At 41.3% G+C, this 16478-nt stretch overlaps 1 protein-coding gene across 1 annotated transcript; it reads right to left on the minus strand.

Annotated features, from left to right (window-relative positions):
* Positions 1-455: 455 nt before the first annotated feature.
* Positions 456-3275, minus strand: LOC138870274 (uncharacterized). Its single transcript, XM_070148070.1, has 5 exons — positions 3068-3275; positions 2283-2749; positions 1651-2075; positions 1124-1557; positions 456-568 (listed from the first exon to the last, which is right to left on the minus strand). Exons 1-5 carry the CDS (start codon positions 3273-3275, stop codon positions 456-458), a joined length of 1647 nt encoding a protein of 548 aa, XP_070004171.1.
* Positions 3276-16478: the final 13203 nt, after the last annotated feature.

A 16478-nucleotide genomic window follows, 5' to 3' on the forward strand; every position in this document is an offset into this window, starting at 1 on the left:
GGTATGAAAGAAAATAAATAAGGCTCAAAAGGGATAACAAAGGATAAAAGTATTTGGGTAGCAGAACAAAATGCTTTCGTCATTTCAACTTTGAACATGCCAAGTACAAATGCGACTGAAAATAAGCAACGAACTCATAGATAGTACCTTTTGACTGCACCAGAATTGATAGACATATCTACACATTTGCCTTCTATATCTGTTAAATACAAAGCACCATTGGGCAACATTCTTGTCACCATGAACGACCCCTGCCAGTTTGGGGCGAACTTGCCTTTAGCTTCATCCTGATGAGGAAGGACACGTTTCAATACCAACTGGACTACTTCGAATTTCTGAGGACACACCTTCTTGTTGTTTGCTCTTGCCATTCTCTTCTGATACAATTGACCATGACATACTGCAGTAAATCTTTTCTCATTAATCAAACTCAACTGCTCTAACCGGGTTTTGACCTACTCATCATCATCAATTTCAGCTTCTACAACGATCTGAAGGGATGGAATCTCAACCTCCGCAGGTATAACTGCCTCAGTTCCATATACCAGCAAATAAGGAGTTGCACCCACTGAAGTGCGAACACTAGTTCGATAACCCAATAAGGTAAAATGCAACTTTTCATTCCATTGCCTAGAACCTTGCACCATCTTACGAAGTATTTTCTTTATATTCTTGTTAGCAGCCTCAACAGCTCCATTTGCCTTGGGGCGATACAGAGTGGAGTTCCGATGCATTATCTTGAACTGTTGGCATACCTCTTTCATCAAATAACTGTTGAGATTAGCAGCACTATCTGTGATGATCACCTTCGGAATTCTAAACCGACAAATGATATTTGAATGAACAAAATCCACCATTGCCTTCTTGGTAACAGACTTAAAAGTTACGGCTTTGACCCACTTGGTAAATTAATCAATGGCCACCAGAATAAACCTATGCCCGTTCGATGCTGCTGGCTCTATTGGTCCAATGACATCCATGCCCCAAGCAATAAAGGGCCAATGTGCAGACATTGTGTGTAACTCAGATGGGGGAGAATGAATCAAATCACCGTGTACATGGTATTGATGACATTTGCGAACAAAACTGATACAATCCAGTTCCATGGTGAGCCAATAATAACCTGCTCGAAGTATCTTCTTTGCCAAGACATAACTATTCATATGGGGCCCGTAAAATCCAGAATGTCCTTCGGCCATGATAGTTGAAACGTCTTTAGCATCTATGCACCTCAGCAGTCCCAAATCTAGAGTCCTCTTGTACAAGATTCCCCCACTCAAGAAAAGTCCACTAGCCAGACGCCGGATGGTTCTCTTTTGATCACTTGTGGCATGTACTAGATATGCCCCTGACTTTATGTATTCCTTGATATCATGGAACCAAGGTTTGCCATCGATTTCCTCTTCAACCACGTTACAATAAACATGTTGATCATGAACTTGGATATGCACGGGGTTGACATAAGCCTTGTTCGGATGATGTAACATCGATGACAAAGTAGCCAAAGCATCGACAATCTCATTATGAATCCCGGGAATATGTCTAAATTCTACCGACCTGAATCGTTGACAAAGATCATGCAAACACTGTCAGTACGGTATGCGCTTCAAGTCCCGAGTATCCCATTCTCCTTGAATCTGGTAAACCAACAAATCTGAATCTCCTAGAACAAGTATTTCCTGGACTCCCATGTCTATATCTAACCTCAAACCCAGAATGCATGCTTCGTACTCAACCATGTTGTTGGTGCAATAAAATCGAAGTTGGACTGTCACAAGGTAGTGTTGCCCTATTTTAGAGATGAGTACAACCCCTATTCCGACACCTTTCATGTTAGAAGCTCCATCAAAGAAGAGTTTCCAACCTGGCTTTTCATCACGGTCAACCTCGTCAACACACATGACCTCTTCATCAGGAAAGTAAGTCTTTAGTGGCTCATATTCGTCATCCACCAGATTCTCGGCCAAGTGGTCAGCCAAGGCTTGGGCTTTTATTGCGGTCCAAGTCACATAGATGATGTCAAACTCTGTAAGTAAAATCTGCCACTTTGCAAGTCCTCCCATGGGCATAGGCTCCTGAAAGATATACTTTAGAGGATCCATGCGAGAAATGAGGTAAGTAGTGTAGGACGGCAAATAATGCTTCAACTTTTGTGCCACCCAAGTCAGGGCGCAACATGTCCTCTCAAGCAGAGTGTACTTAACCTCACAGGGAGTGAACTTCTTACTGATATAATAGATTGCTTGCTCCTTTTTTCCCGTGATGTCATGTTGACCCAATACAGAACAAAAAGAATTATCCAGGACTATCAAATAGAGAACTAAAGGTCTCCCAAGCTCTGGCGGGACCAACACAGATGGGTTCGACAGGTACCTCTTAATCTTATCAAATGCTTCTTGACACTCGTCAGTCCACTTGACTGCAACATTCTTCTTCAGCATCTTAAAGATGAGCTCACAGGTTGTCGTGAGCTGAACAATAAACCTGCTGATGTAATTTAACCTTCCAAGCAGGCTCATCACCTCTGTTTTATTCTTGGGTGGTGGTAGCTCTTGAATGACTTTGATCTTCGACGGATCCAACTCAATACCGTGTCGACTGACCACGAATCCCAGCAGTTTCCCAGATGGGACACCAAATGCATATTTTGCTGGATTGAGCTTGAGGTTATACCTGCGGAGCCTTTGGAAAAACTTCCTTAAATCCTTGACATGGTTAGACTGCTTTTTTGACTTTATGATCACATCATCTACATAAACCTCAATCTACTTGTGTATCATGTCATGAAATATGGTGGTCATCGCCCTCATATAAGTTGCCCCGGCATTCTTCAGACCAAATGGCATTATCCGGTAGCAATATGTTCCCCATGGCGTAATGAACGCTATTTTTTCTGCATCTTCTTCATCCATCAAGATCTGGTGATATCCCACGTAACAATCCACAAAAGACCCAATCTCGTGCTTGGCACAATTATCGATCAGAATGTGAATGTTCGGCAATGGAAAATCATCCTTTGGGCTTGCTTTGTTAAGATCATGGTAATCAACATATACCCTGGTCTTACCATCCTTCTTTGGTACTGGCACAACATTGGCTAACCAAGTGGGATATCGAGTGACCCGAATGACCTTTGCACCAAGCTGCTTTGTGATTTCTTCTTTGATCTTCACGCTCATGTTAGTCTTGAAATTTCTTAGCTTTTGCTGGACAGGAGGAAATGCTGGATCAGTTGGCAATTTATGAACTACCAAATCAGTGCTCAGGCCCGGCATATCGTCATATGAACATGCAAAGATATCTTTGTACTCAAACAATATTTTGATTATTTCCTCCTTAACTTACGGTTCTAGATGCACACTTATCTTGGTTTCCTAACATTATCCTGGTCCCCTAAATTGATTGCTTCAGTTTCACTCAAATTAGGCTTTGGTTTTTCTTCAAGTTGTTTTAGCTCTTTACTGATTTCCTCAAATGCTGCTTCTCCATCATATTCTATTTCATCATCATATTCTACTTCTTGGATTATTATTTCAGAATTAGATTGGCTTTTAAGACTTGGCTAAAAATTCCTCATGCATGTCATGTCATTGCAACCAACATAAAAAGAACTATACAAAAGAAAAACAAAATGAAACACTATTAGAAATACTGGAAAACGGGAAATTGCATTTCATCGAAAATAAAGGATAGAAGGGTTTGAACATCAAAAAAAGCAAAAACTAAAAATCTGGATTACAACCCTGGAATAACCCAGATAACAGAAAGGAAAACAAAGCAAACTACCAAAACTCCTTCGTGGTGTAGCTTCCCAATTGCTAAGCTTCACGTTTGGCCCAACGAGCTGCACATCTGCTTTACTAGAACCTTCACCAACTTCTACCATATTGACCTCATCAAACAGACTATGGAACCTCTTGAGAAGATCTTCATCAACATTGACCACAGGTTTTGAGATTGACGAGGTTGGAGGTTTTTCGGCCCCTGGCTTGACAAAAGACTTAGAGATGTGTGGGACAGGATTGGGGAGTGACCATACCTTCTGTTTCAAGTTTTTAACCCTTTTCACGTCCTTCTCTGTGGGCATGAATCCCAAACCAAATGTACCAGGATTCCCACTAGGGCGCACTAGATGCACAATACCCTGCAGAGATGAGCCCAGACCTTTACCCGGCACAAAACCATTCTTCAACATTTCATTCGCTACTATGACAGACGCGGAGGATAACTTAGGACTCGAAATGCATTTTCCATCAGAAATCTTCTCAACAGACACTGTTTCGAAAGTTTGATAGACCCAAGGTCCCTTATCATCTTCAGCTTCGATAAATGGAACAATTGTGTCATTACAAACTGACAAGTCCTCATCACCGTGGACAACTATTTCCTACTTGTCCCATTCGAACTTCACCATTTGGTGGAGAGAAGACGGGACTGCCTTAGCAGCATGTACCTAGGGCCTTCCCAACAACAAATTGTAGGAGATAGCCACATCTAACACTTGGAATTCCATGGTAAACTCAATTGGCCCAATCAAAAATTCGAGCATTATATCTCCAATAGAATCTTTACATCCCCCATCAAAGCCTCGAACACACACACTGTTCATGTGGATTTTTTCGGTACCGATCTTCAATTTTTGCAGAGTAGACAGGGGGCAAATATTCGCCCTAGAGCCATTGTCAACCAAAACCCTTGAGACGACAGAATCTTCACACTTCACCATGAGATAAAGAGCTCGGTTGTGTTCTGTACCCTCCATAGGAAGTTCATCATCTGAGAAAGTGGTCCTGTTTACTTCAAAGATCTTGCTAGCAATATTTTCCAAGTGGTTCACTATGATTTTGTCAGAACATGTGCCTCATTCAAAATCTTCATCAGGACTTTGCGATGTTCATCTGAATGTATCAGCAATGACAAGAGAGAAATCTGAGCTGGTGTTTTCCTTAACTGCTCCACAATGGAATAATCCTGCACTTTCATCTTTTTCAGGAACTCCTCAGCCTCTTCTTCGGTGACCGATTTCTTTACTGGCATTTGGCTATCCTTGAATGGCTTGGCTTTCCTTAATTCTTTTGGGGTGAAACATCTCCTAGAACGAGTCAATCCTCCAGTTTCATTAACTTCTTCCTCTATTTCTTTTCCTTTATATGTCATTATCACTTGTTTGTAATTTCACAGAACAGCTTTGGCATCAACCACTGGCAGCTGGGGCACTGGTTTAATGATGATAGGGGTAATATGATCCCCCTTCAAAACTATGACAGGATTACTTGGAATCCCTGGAACTACCACTTTTGAACTTTATGGACCTTCCCCAATATCTCTCGAAGTCCCTTTCACAACCAACACCGATGGCTTCAAATTGAGTGAGCTCAGCTTTTCTATCGCCCTTCAACTGTCAAGGGCTTTGCTTTGGTAGAGTCTGGAGCTTTAACCGAATTACTTTTCCTGGCCCGAATCATCATGACGGACTTAGAAGACTTCTTGGGCTCCCCATCCTTGTGAACTATTTCAATCATATGTGTTTCATCATGGGCCGACAATGGGTCCTGATTGATGTTGGGTGCTTCCGGAGTTTGGACCACAATCTGATTTGTGTCGATGAGCTCTTGGATGGAAATTTTCAAATGCCAACACTTTTCCGTATCGTGCCCCGGAGTACTAGAACAATATGCACAACTGAGGGAGTAATCTAGATTCTTTGGAGCAGGGTTTGGCAATTTTGACTCGATTGGCCTCAACACATCCATCTGCCTCAATCTCTGGAATAGACTGGTATAAGACTCCCCAAGTGGGGTGAAAGTTTTCATCTGCTGCAGCCTTTCATTTTTGAATACTGGCTTGGGCCGGAAGCCTGGACCGGCAGGGTTTCGGTATGTTTGTGGAGGTGGGTAGGCATTTTGTGGAGCTGTGTGGGTATTATGTGGGGCTGGGGCATGCCATTATGGGTAAGAAGGAGGTTGAGTGTATGACTGGGTATGGTGGACATGGTATTGGGGTGGCCTGGCTGAGTATTGGGGATTTTGCGGGGGAAAGTAATGTTGGGGTGGATTATATGGAGCTTGGGCGTAGGTTTGAGGTCGGTTCGAGGATGTGTGTACTGATGAGGTGAACCCCTTTGGCCATGCCATGGTCCAGAGACAACCATGGCGATATCGTCCTTCTTCTTCTTGCCTAGCAAACTTCCGGTACCACTCTGGATTGCCTGGGTGGTTGCTTTTATGGCAGAGTAGCTCATGATCTTGCTAGACTTGAGCCCCTCCTCCACCATTTATCCCATCTTTACCACGTCATTGAAAGGCTTACCAATGGCAGAGATCAAATGGCCAAAGTAAGTAGGCTCTAGGGGTTGAATAAAGTATTCAACCATCTCATCTTCTTCCATCAGAGGATTGACTCGTGCATCTTGCTCACTCCATCGGAATCCATATTCTATGAAGATTTCACTAGGCCTCTTTTCCACCTTTGTTAGAGACAAGCAATTTGGGACAATGTCTATTTTGTACTGAAAATGTCGGGCAAAGGCCTGAGCCATATCATCCCATGTGTACCACCTGCTGGCGTCCTGGCTGTTGTACCATTCTAAAGTTTCCCCCATTCAGACTCTGGTTGAAGTACGCCATCAATAATTCGTCTTTTTCCCTGACGCCTCTCATTTTACTGCAATAACCTCTCAAATGAGCTACAGGATCCCCATGTCCATCATACAAGTCAAACTTGGGCATCTTGAACCCGGTAGGCAGTTGGACATCAGGGAACAAACACAAATCCTTATAAGCCACACTCACCTGGCTTCCTAACCCTTGTATATTTCTCAATGATTGCTCCAGGCTCTTTACTTTCCTAAATATCTCCTCTTGCTCCGCATTCTTGGGTGGTTTCTCAGTTTCAACATGAGGCTCAAAGTGAGGAGTGTAGGATTAAGGATTTGGGACTTTGAAAGTGGGTTCCGGGGCATAGTATTGGGTATCTGAAGCTTGGAATGCTGGCGCCCTAGAAGATCGGTGGAGGGTAGCTTGTGGAGGGGTTAAAAAAATAGAAGCAGATGTCAGATCAAGGTATGAGGTTAGTATGGCTGGTGGAGGATGGAGGATTTGGGCCGAAGTGCCGGGGTAGTTGTGGTAAGGGGTAAAGCCCGGTGCGTGTTGTGGGGAAAGATCAACAGTATTGGGCATCCAGGATTGGGAGAGTGGTGGAATGGAAGCAGGGTTTTCTGTGTAGTTGGTAGGGAACGAGGGTGGAGGGTGTCCCTTAATCCAGGCTTGATACATTTCCGCCATCTGATGCTTCAACCTTCGGACCTCCTCTTGCAGTTCCGATTCCGACTCAACAATCTCCCTTGGTGGGTCTACAACTCCTGTGTATGTTTCTTTGCTAGCCATAACTGTCTAGTGCTTTGACCTAGTGTTGTATGGATAACTTGCCAGGATGCCAACAAACTAACCACCTTCCTGAAATTAAATAAAAACAACAGAGTAAAATAACACAAAACCACCATGTTAGTGTTAGGGCATTTATCATATGATAATATCACGTTACGTGCAATGCACCTAGCAACAATTAGCGGTTCTAAAATGGCTTTGAGGGTCGCAGGGTCATATGGCATCATCCCAATTTGCTCATTTCAATCCTTCCTTATTTTTCTTTTCTAGCACCTTTTATCATTTTCTTCCCACTCTTTCTCTCTTCTTTCTTTTTTTCACTCTTTTCTTTTCTTTTCTCTTAGTTTTTTTTTTCATTTAAAAATTTTTGGTTTACAAAATAGGAAGTACGAGAATGAAAGGCTGACTGACTCAACTACACTACAATAGACTCTGACACTACCTTCAGTACTACTAGACAAGGCTAGAAATAAAAGACGACATGAACAAACTCAAAACATGTGAATAATAATAGAAATCCTTCTCACTTAACTCCTGGATGTGATGCCCCCTGCTGGGATGGTCCTGGGCTGTCCGTCGTGCTCAAAATCTGTAACATGCCTCATAAAGAAACACCGATGCTGGGAATAAAGACCGTGGCATGTGCCCCAGCATCCTGAAGATCGACCCTAAACAAATACTGGCCATGCTGCTCCACGTTTGCTGCCAATCCCGCTAACTGAGACTTTATCAACTCAAGCTTATCCCAAGGATCTTGGTCCGATGCCTCCTCAAAATCATATGTCTGAACTGCCCGGCCCCTAAGCTGTGCTGGCAATAGGGTGCTGACCCCTGGTGGGACCGACTGTAACCAGATCAAGTACTCCTGAGTACACTCGAGCCTGCCAACGTCCTCTACTAATGCATTTTTGTTCATCCTCTTTGCATTGTTACAGTATTGCACGTACTTGATTTTGTCAGCCGCCTTTCTGCTAAAATTCATGATGTGCCTTCGAAGATTCAAAGTTGGAGGCTCCTCTTGTCTCCTGCCCAACTGTCGCATCACCCTACTGGGAGTGTACGACCTGACACATTTAAGTCCTATCAATACCAAGAAAGGCTGCATGTGACATCCTACCAAGATCTCATCTAAAGGTAGCCAAAGGTAAGCTCACAAAACATTCCCATTTGTCCTCAACCCAAAGGACTCAATCCAAGCTGCGATGCCTACTGGGTATGTAAACTTAGGAGATTTCATCCTACGCTCGATGCATGCCACCCGATCCCTCAAGGCACGGTCGATGGGACAAAGTAAGGAAGCGGTGTGTAAATGCTCCATCATACACAATTGCAGCAAAATGTTACTTCCTTCAAAATACATGACACCTCCCCTGACCTCACTCAGGGCCCGATACAACTCTGCTAAGATCATCAGCACAACAATAACAGTTTTGCATTGCTTCTCATGAAATAGTGTCATTACCACTGACTGTAGACAGGTGCTAATGTTTCTCTCATCTAATGGAAAACCAATAATCCCAACAAAGCAAGGCTGAAAGCTTCAAGGCGACGTCTTTGCCACTTTGCCTTGGTTGTGAAAAACTCATCCCCAAAGACGTCAAAACTATCCTATGGTCAAAATCTAGCAAACAAATAATCCAAGGATATCCAGGACTGCTCGAGGCATCTTAAATGCTTGTTGTCTTTTAGGCCGAGGTCGCTAAGGAATCTTGTCCTAGAGTGATCTCGGGGAAGTATCATGTCTTTGCCTATATAGCTTAAACGAGTGAGACCAGACATTTCTGCCAAGGTAGGAGTCATCTCACACTCTCCAAATCTGAAAACCAAATTTTGCGGATCCCAATAGGTCAACATCGTCTCCACTAAGTTTGAGCGAGGTGTGATATCAAGAAGGGAAGTGAGGGTGCCCAATTTTTGCATTAACTCATGCTGCTCTAACAACGAAAACATTTTCCACCACTTGATCAACTTTCTAGGAATCCTTACTAACATCAACACTTTGGTTTGAATCAGCGGGTCCATACCTGAATGAAGAGAACATGGTGAGCGACTCGGGATACTACGTGACACCACAACATATCCTAGTGGACAGTTGCAAGACACAATTTGCCTATCTTTACAAAATGGCCTAAGTGGCCAAGGGTGGCTATTAGTGCAAACTCGACAAGGTTGGCCCCTAATGCATGAAAAATACCCCATTTAAGGCTTACATAACTTTAAACTCCCATCTGTCATGGCCTTAAAAACTACTTTGCAGAAATGACCCATTTTGCAAAAACGATCGATATGGCCAACTGTGGCTAGGGACGCAAACACGACAAAGATGGACCTTAGAGTGATATGACACCGAGTTGTGGACGCAAGATCCTAAGACATGTGTAATTGAACCACTTTTGTGAAAATGATCCCATTTTGCAAAAATGGCCGATGTGGCCAAAGGTGGATAGACATGCAAGATTTGGCTAAGACCCCGCGAAGCCAAAAACCTAAGACTCACTAGGAAGACCGAACCCTATGTGGGTTGCCTACGTATCTCGCCCCGAAAGACGAGAATCCGGTTCGCGTAGTTCGGAAAGATTGGACATGGGAGAAAGCTTTTAAAAATGCAACTAATTTGGAGAAACTATATTTTTTTTGTCTTTTTGAAAGATGATGGAGAATGTAAAATCTTTTTGGATTTTTCATTGTCAATTTCTTTTTGGTCTATTCTTGAAAATGTTGTGAAAGAAAATTATAATTGGGCCCTGCTTGCTTCATTTTTCACCCTTCTTTCCAAAACATCGGTTCGCCAAATGACCTTTCTACCCTCGTAGATGCAACATTTAACACATAGGATGATTAAATGTCATTTTGGGCCACGGGCCCATTTTTGACGCAATTTGGATAAGCCTCCTACGACGGGACATGGTGCTTGGGACCGAGACCTGCTAGGTTTAAATGACATGATGCAAATAAGAATGACCTAAAGGCTGACCTAAGTTTGAGATTCACTAAGGCAATTTGGGGGAGCGTATGGTCGATAGTGGCTGCTCAAGCTTTCCACCTACTCCATACGTCCGACGACCCCCCTCCTAAAATACGGGTGACTCAACAAAGAGTTCGTGTACGTGACGCGTACTCCGAGACTTGTTGTAGAAAGAATTAACCGGGTAATGCATATGATGACAGTTATAAAGCAGTAACACATAAAGAAAAAACTGTAAACACCCAAAAGAACTAGCAAATAAAGCGACATAAACAAAAATAAATCAAATAAAAAAAACATAAAAAACCTCAACCGAATATTCTAAAAAGCCAAAATATTTACAAAGTACTTCGGGGCATTCCCCGGATAATACAATCGACTAAAGGGACAACCTCTCACCTTAACGAACTAAAATATAAACGTCCTAAAGATTTGCCTACCCAAATGTGGTCGGCTTAAGCATGCTCCTAGCGGTGAAAAAAGAAAAGTAAAATAAAAATAGAACCAGAACAAGTATAGCAATGCTTAAATTCATTTAGTCCTGTTTAAAGCCCAAATCAAACGGCCCGCAATTTCATATTTTGAATACATTCACATCGAGTAGATACAAACTTTAACAACCAACATGGAATCACCAAATAAAGAAAAATGCTAGTAAACAGAATAATGTGAGATGGATTTAGAGCATGATAAAAACTCCTAACTATTAGTTAACCTCATCCCAGTATATGACTTCTTAACAATTCAATTTTGTTTTTCTCTTTTTTTGTTTGTTTGTTTTGTTTTGTTATTTTAACAGCCTATTAACTCTACGTGACACTCCAAGAAACGTTGAAACATGTAACTAGTGTCACACCTTCCTTTTTACCTACTCCCGAAAGGGGTATAAGAGAGTTTTTCCAATTAAAGGACAATCGAAACAGGATTTATTTTAATTAAAATTTAGAGTCGCCACTTGGGATAATTTATAGTGTCCCAAGTCACTGGTTTTGAATCCCGAATCAAGGAAAGATTGACTCTATTTTGCAGTCCGTGAACACAGAAATCCAGATAAGGAATTCTGTTAACCCGGGAGAAGGTGTTAGGTATTCCCGAGTTCCATGGTTCTAGCACGGTCGCTCAACTGTTATATTTGGTTTAATTATCTGGTTTAAGGACATTTTGAACCTATGTACAAATTTTTACTTTTAACCGTTTTTATTCAATTTTAAAAGAAGATTGAACATCGTTTAAAACATGTCTTTGGATCGCACCACATGAAATGCACCCGCAATCCTAAACATATTTTATTCAACGTTTTAAGATTTAGATTTGGGTCACATAAAATGCACGCCCGAGTTTAGGAAGGTAAAATTATTAAACTTACACGCCTAAAGAAATTTCGCGTTGCAAATTTGCGAGGTCCACAGGATTTCACTAAGTGGCATGCCTCGGATTCTAAGGATTGAAACAAAATTAATTAAGCGAGGGTCGTGCAATTTGTCATTTTGTTTGGCATGACGCACCTCGAATCATTTTATTTAAAAGGTTTTAAACTAACACATGAGGGCCACGAACTATTGTATCAGATAATATGGCTCACTCCAATCATTTCCAAGGATCTTGCTAATTGATTAAAGTCACAAGGAATTCTTAATTGATTTCAAGCCGCGGTCTAAGCTAAAATTGATGATCGTTAAAGTTGACAAACAAGTTGTGAACTCGATGTCCAAATGCAAAACGAGAGGATGAGCCTGGGTCATAGCTGGGCCTGCTCGCGAGGCCCAATTCAAAAGTCTACCGGTTAAAAAAAATTCGGCACAAATGGGCTAATGCTGATAGCCCAGATGAAGGCCTCAGTACCAACGTTTAAAGCAAACACGGTGTTTATGAGCATTTCTGACTCCGGACCAACCATTAATGAATTTAAAACACACTTGCAACATTATTTGAATGTCAACATATATTCTCATGCTAAAACAAAACCCCTTCATGCACTAATAAACTTTTGCACAAATTATCCATCACTTAGCATTAAAATTAAAAAAAAATTATAATTCAAACTCAACTATGTTTCAGCACACTCAAACCAGACCTGATGAATCAAATTTTTCTACAAAGAAACAAGTGCTTGCTTTAATTTAAAAGACAGAACAATGGCCTAGACAGTCACTTTGAGGGATTACTTTATGCATTTCTGGGCAATTCTATTAAACTAGCTATTTCATGTTAATGTGACAACAATGCAACCATCTATACTCATGGAAAATAATTCAATACCAACTAAAGTTAACAAGTGTAAATAAGAGTCCTAAATACAGATCTCAAAGTGAATTTCAAATGTTCATGGCATATCATTATTTGACATACCAAAACAGATAGCATAAATGGAAAAATCAAGTGAAGAAAAGAAAACAGAACAGAGGGAAAACATCTATCAAGCATGGAACTCTTCATTTCTTCAAAACACATGAATGCTTATTACATGTCTAGAATCAGGAATGTGTACCTGGAAATCAAGAAGGAAACTAGGGGAATAAGGAGTCAATAACAACAGCAGTAAGGTCAGCCCAGAATCAGCAAGGAAGAGATATCAAACAGCAATCAAACCCAATTTTGAACCCCAGATTTTGATTAGAACAAGATTCCAAAAACAGACTCGGCTCAACCAACTTTCAGATATCAAATTAAACCTTCCCTAGCCTTATGCGAATCAAAAATGACTTCAGAAAAATGAACCTCAAGAATCAGAATAGAAATCAATGGAACAGTGAATTTCTATGACATTTTCAGCTGCTTTTTATTTTCTGTATTCTCTATCTCTTCTAATCTCCTATGAAACAGTAAATTTTTTTGCAGTTTTCTATATTTTCTGGATTTCAGCTCTCAAAAATCTCTGCCTTGAGCTCTAAGTAACAATGCCTTTATAGGCAAGCTACTAGGGCTGCAGAAAGAAGCTAAGTTTTGCACCCAAATCCTTTTGAAGTTTTCATTTTAGCTTAGGAGCTCCTAGTGTAAACCTCAGAATATCTAAATAGCCCCCACCCCAGCTTCTAGGAAGCTTTCTAGTTCAGTTATACAAGATTCCCAAGCCTAGACTACCCAAATTACCCTTTAACGACCCTCAAAATCACCTTTGGACTCAAATGGGTCATGGGTCTAATTTGACCCAATTTTTCCAAACCAAAGTTAGTCGTACTCTGACCCAAGCCCAACCTCACAAGATCAAGAGCCCAAACAGCCTCAATTGGCTTTTGCCCTACTATCGAATTGCAACCCACAAGAGCACATATTGACAATTTGCGAGAAGTTAACCTAAATGACTTTCTAATCTATCATTAACCTAAACTAACCATTTTAGGTTAATTAGCTTACTGCTTATTAAGAAAACGACACCATTTGCTCATGCATGTCTCAAAGAAATTCTGGGACAAAATGAAAAGAAGAGACGAAGAGAATAGAGCATGGTAAAAGAATACTAAAGGAAAGATTAAACCAAAAAACAAAAGGAAAGATACCTATTATAGTTCGAACCAAGAAGAGATAAGCGTGAATCTTCAAATCTTCGAGTTTCCGGTCAAATATGATATTAATCGCATGTTCTCGTAGAGAACAGACGAATAAAATCATATTAAACACGAATCATCTGCAGAATCTCGATTGGGGTTCTAGGGTTCGACTTTGGTTTAAATTCGAAGAGTTTTGGGGTGATTTGAGGAAAATGGATTAGGGATTGGGGCAGAAGAGGTGAAGGAGGTTCTGTGGTGTAGATTTGGAGTTGAACAGAGGTGGCGCCGCCATCGGAGAGAACAAGGCGGCGCTAGGGTTTCTCCTGTGATTTGAAATTCGAGGGGTTTCGAACAGATTTGAAAGAAAAGAAGTGAGAATTCAGAAAGAGGAGAGTGAGGCGGTGATCTGGTGTAAATTTGGTGGCGATTGGACGCCGGCCGCCGCCGAAGGCGATTTTCGGCGGGCGACGGACGGTGGCTTAGGGCGGAGCTTGGCAGGGCTTTTGAAACGTTGAGGGGATGACTGGGGGTAGGGGGTTGGAGTTTCGGACACTTTTATATGGGGGAAGGGCCAGTTCTGGTCCATTGGATCTAGTTGATCCAACGGTTGAGGTGAGATAGGGCGAAACGACGTTGTTTGGCCTAAAGGGGGCAGGCCGATTTTTGGAGTGGGTTTTGGGCCGGTTCTGGACGAGTAAGGGACATGTAAGGAAGGGGAATTACTTGGGCCTGCTGAATTGGCCCAAGACAGCCTTTGATGTAGATTTCGTTTCTTTTCTTTTCATTTTCCAATTTTTCTTTCCTTTTTCAAATAAAAATAAAATATAAAACCTAAATTAACTCATGAAAACTAAATTAATAATTTAATTATCCTTCATAGTATTTATAAAAATTAATTAACTCCTAAATTCAAAGAACAACTATAAAATTCAAAATCAAAAGTAAAAAAAATGCAAAAAATGAGTTATTTTTTTTGTAATTGTTCCATTTTTGTAAAACAACTAGTTTACTAATTAACCTAAAAATGTAAAAATTAAATCCTAAACGCAAATGCAGAGTATTTTTGTATTTTTAGGTATTAAATAAAATTAAACATGCACACAAAAATGCAAACAGACAAGAAAATTATGCAATAATTCCTAAATACCAAATAATTAAAAGGAAAAATCTAATTTTGGGAATTATGTAGGAGCAATTCATGTGAGGCAAAAATCACGTGCTCACAGCTGCCCCTCTTTGCCCAGAAATACGAAGATTTTTCGTGCAAAGATAAAGTGAGCGTATACGAGCGATTTTTGCCCGTTTGAATACTCCGTGGGAAGTATTTTTGAATGATTTGACCGCACCCTGCTTCCGAGGTTGCCTACATATCCTTGGTTAAAAAGGAATCAGGTCAGTGTAGTTCAGGAATGTTTGGTAGCTGGGACTACCATGAAGCTGTGATTTCGCTGTTGTTGCTGCTGCTGCTATTGCTTACTGAACCCCCTTATTACACCATGTCAAAAATAAAAGAAGCTAGACTAGACTATGATCTACGCTTTACAGAATCCTATCTAGATCTTCAAACTTGCTTTTGTGTTTCTTGTTGCCTTGTTGTCCTCTATTCTCTCGATGACATCCATTTGTGCCACCTTGAATTGTAAGCTGAGATGTTTTCCACTTCTTCAAGTGGGTGCCTGACTGCTGAACTTGATATGTATTCCCATGCTCTCCAGGTGGGCTCTTGACTTCAACACGTGAATGTATTCCCATGTTATCTAGGCGGGCTCCTGACTTCGAAACGTGAATGTATTCCCATGCTATCCAGGTGGGCTCCTGACTTCAGCAAAATAGACAAAAACAAAGAAAAGTTTCTGCCCCAGTTTGGGTATGTAGGCCCATGTGTAAGTGTAAAACGAATCACATTACCAAATATCAATAAGAATTTTTGAAAACCAAAACTTGAATTGTACTTCCTTGTTCTCCAGGCGGGCTCCTGACTGCTAAACTTGAAAGTATCCCCTGCTTTCCAGGCGGGCTCCTGACTTCAACTTGAAAGTATTCCCTGCTCTCCAGGCGGGATCCTAACTTCAAAATAGATAGAACAAAGAATTTGAAAGCTAAAACTTAAATTGTACTCCCTTGTTCTCCAGGCGGGCTCCTGACTGCTACGCTTGAATGTATTCCCTTCTCTCCAGGCGGGCTCCTGACTGCTAAACTTGAAAGTGTCCCCTACTTTCCAGGCGGGCTCCTGACTTCAACTTGAAAGTATTCCCTGCTCTCCAGGCGGGCTCCTAATTGCTGAACTTGAAATGTATTCCCTGCTCTCCAGGCGGGCTCCTGACTGCTGACTTGAAACGTATTCCCTACTCTGCAGGCAGGCTCCTGAATTCAACTTGAAATGTATTCCCTGCTCTCCAGGCGGGCTTCTGACTTCAACAAAATAGATAAAAACAAAGGAAATTTTTCTACCCCAGTTTGGTGGCTGGGCACAGATGTGAGTGTAAAACTACATCATGTTATCAAGTATTACCAAGAATTTGAAAGCTAGGTCCCATTATCCAGGAGGGTCATGAAAACTCCTAGTTAAATGATGGCTTTAAAAATCTAAATTATATCTTCTAAAGGTGTGAATCCTGCTAAATCTTGTTATCTAAGAAG

Source organism: Nicotiana sylvestris, chromosome 6 (assembly GCF_000393655.2).
Source record: "Nicotiana sylvestris chromosome 6, ASM39365v2, whole genome shotgun sequence".
Lineage (NCBI taxonomy): Eukaryota > Viridiplantae > Streptophyta > Magnoliopsida > Solanales > Solanaceae > Nicotiana > Nicotiana sylvestris.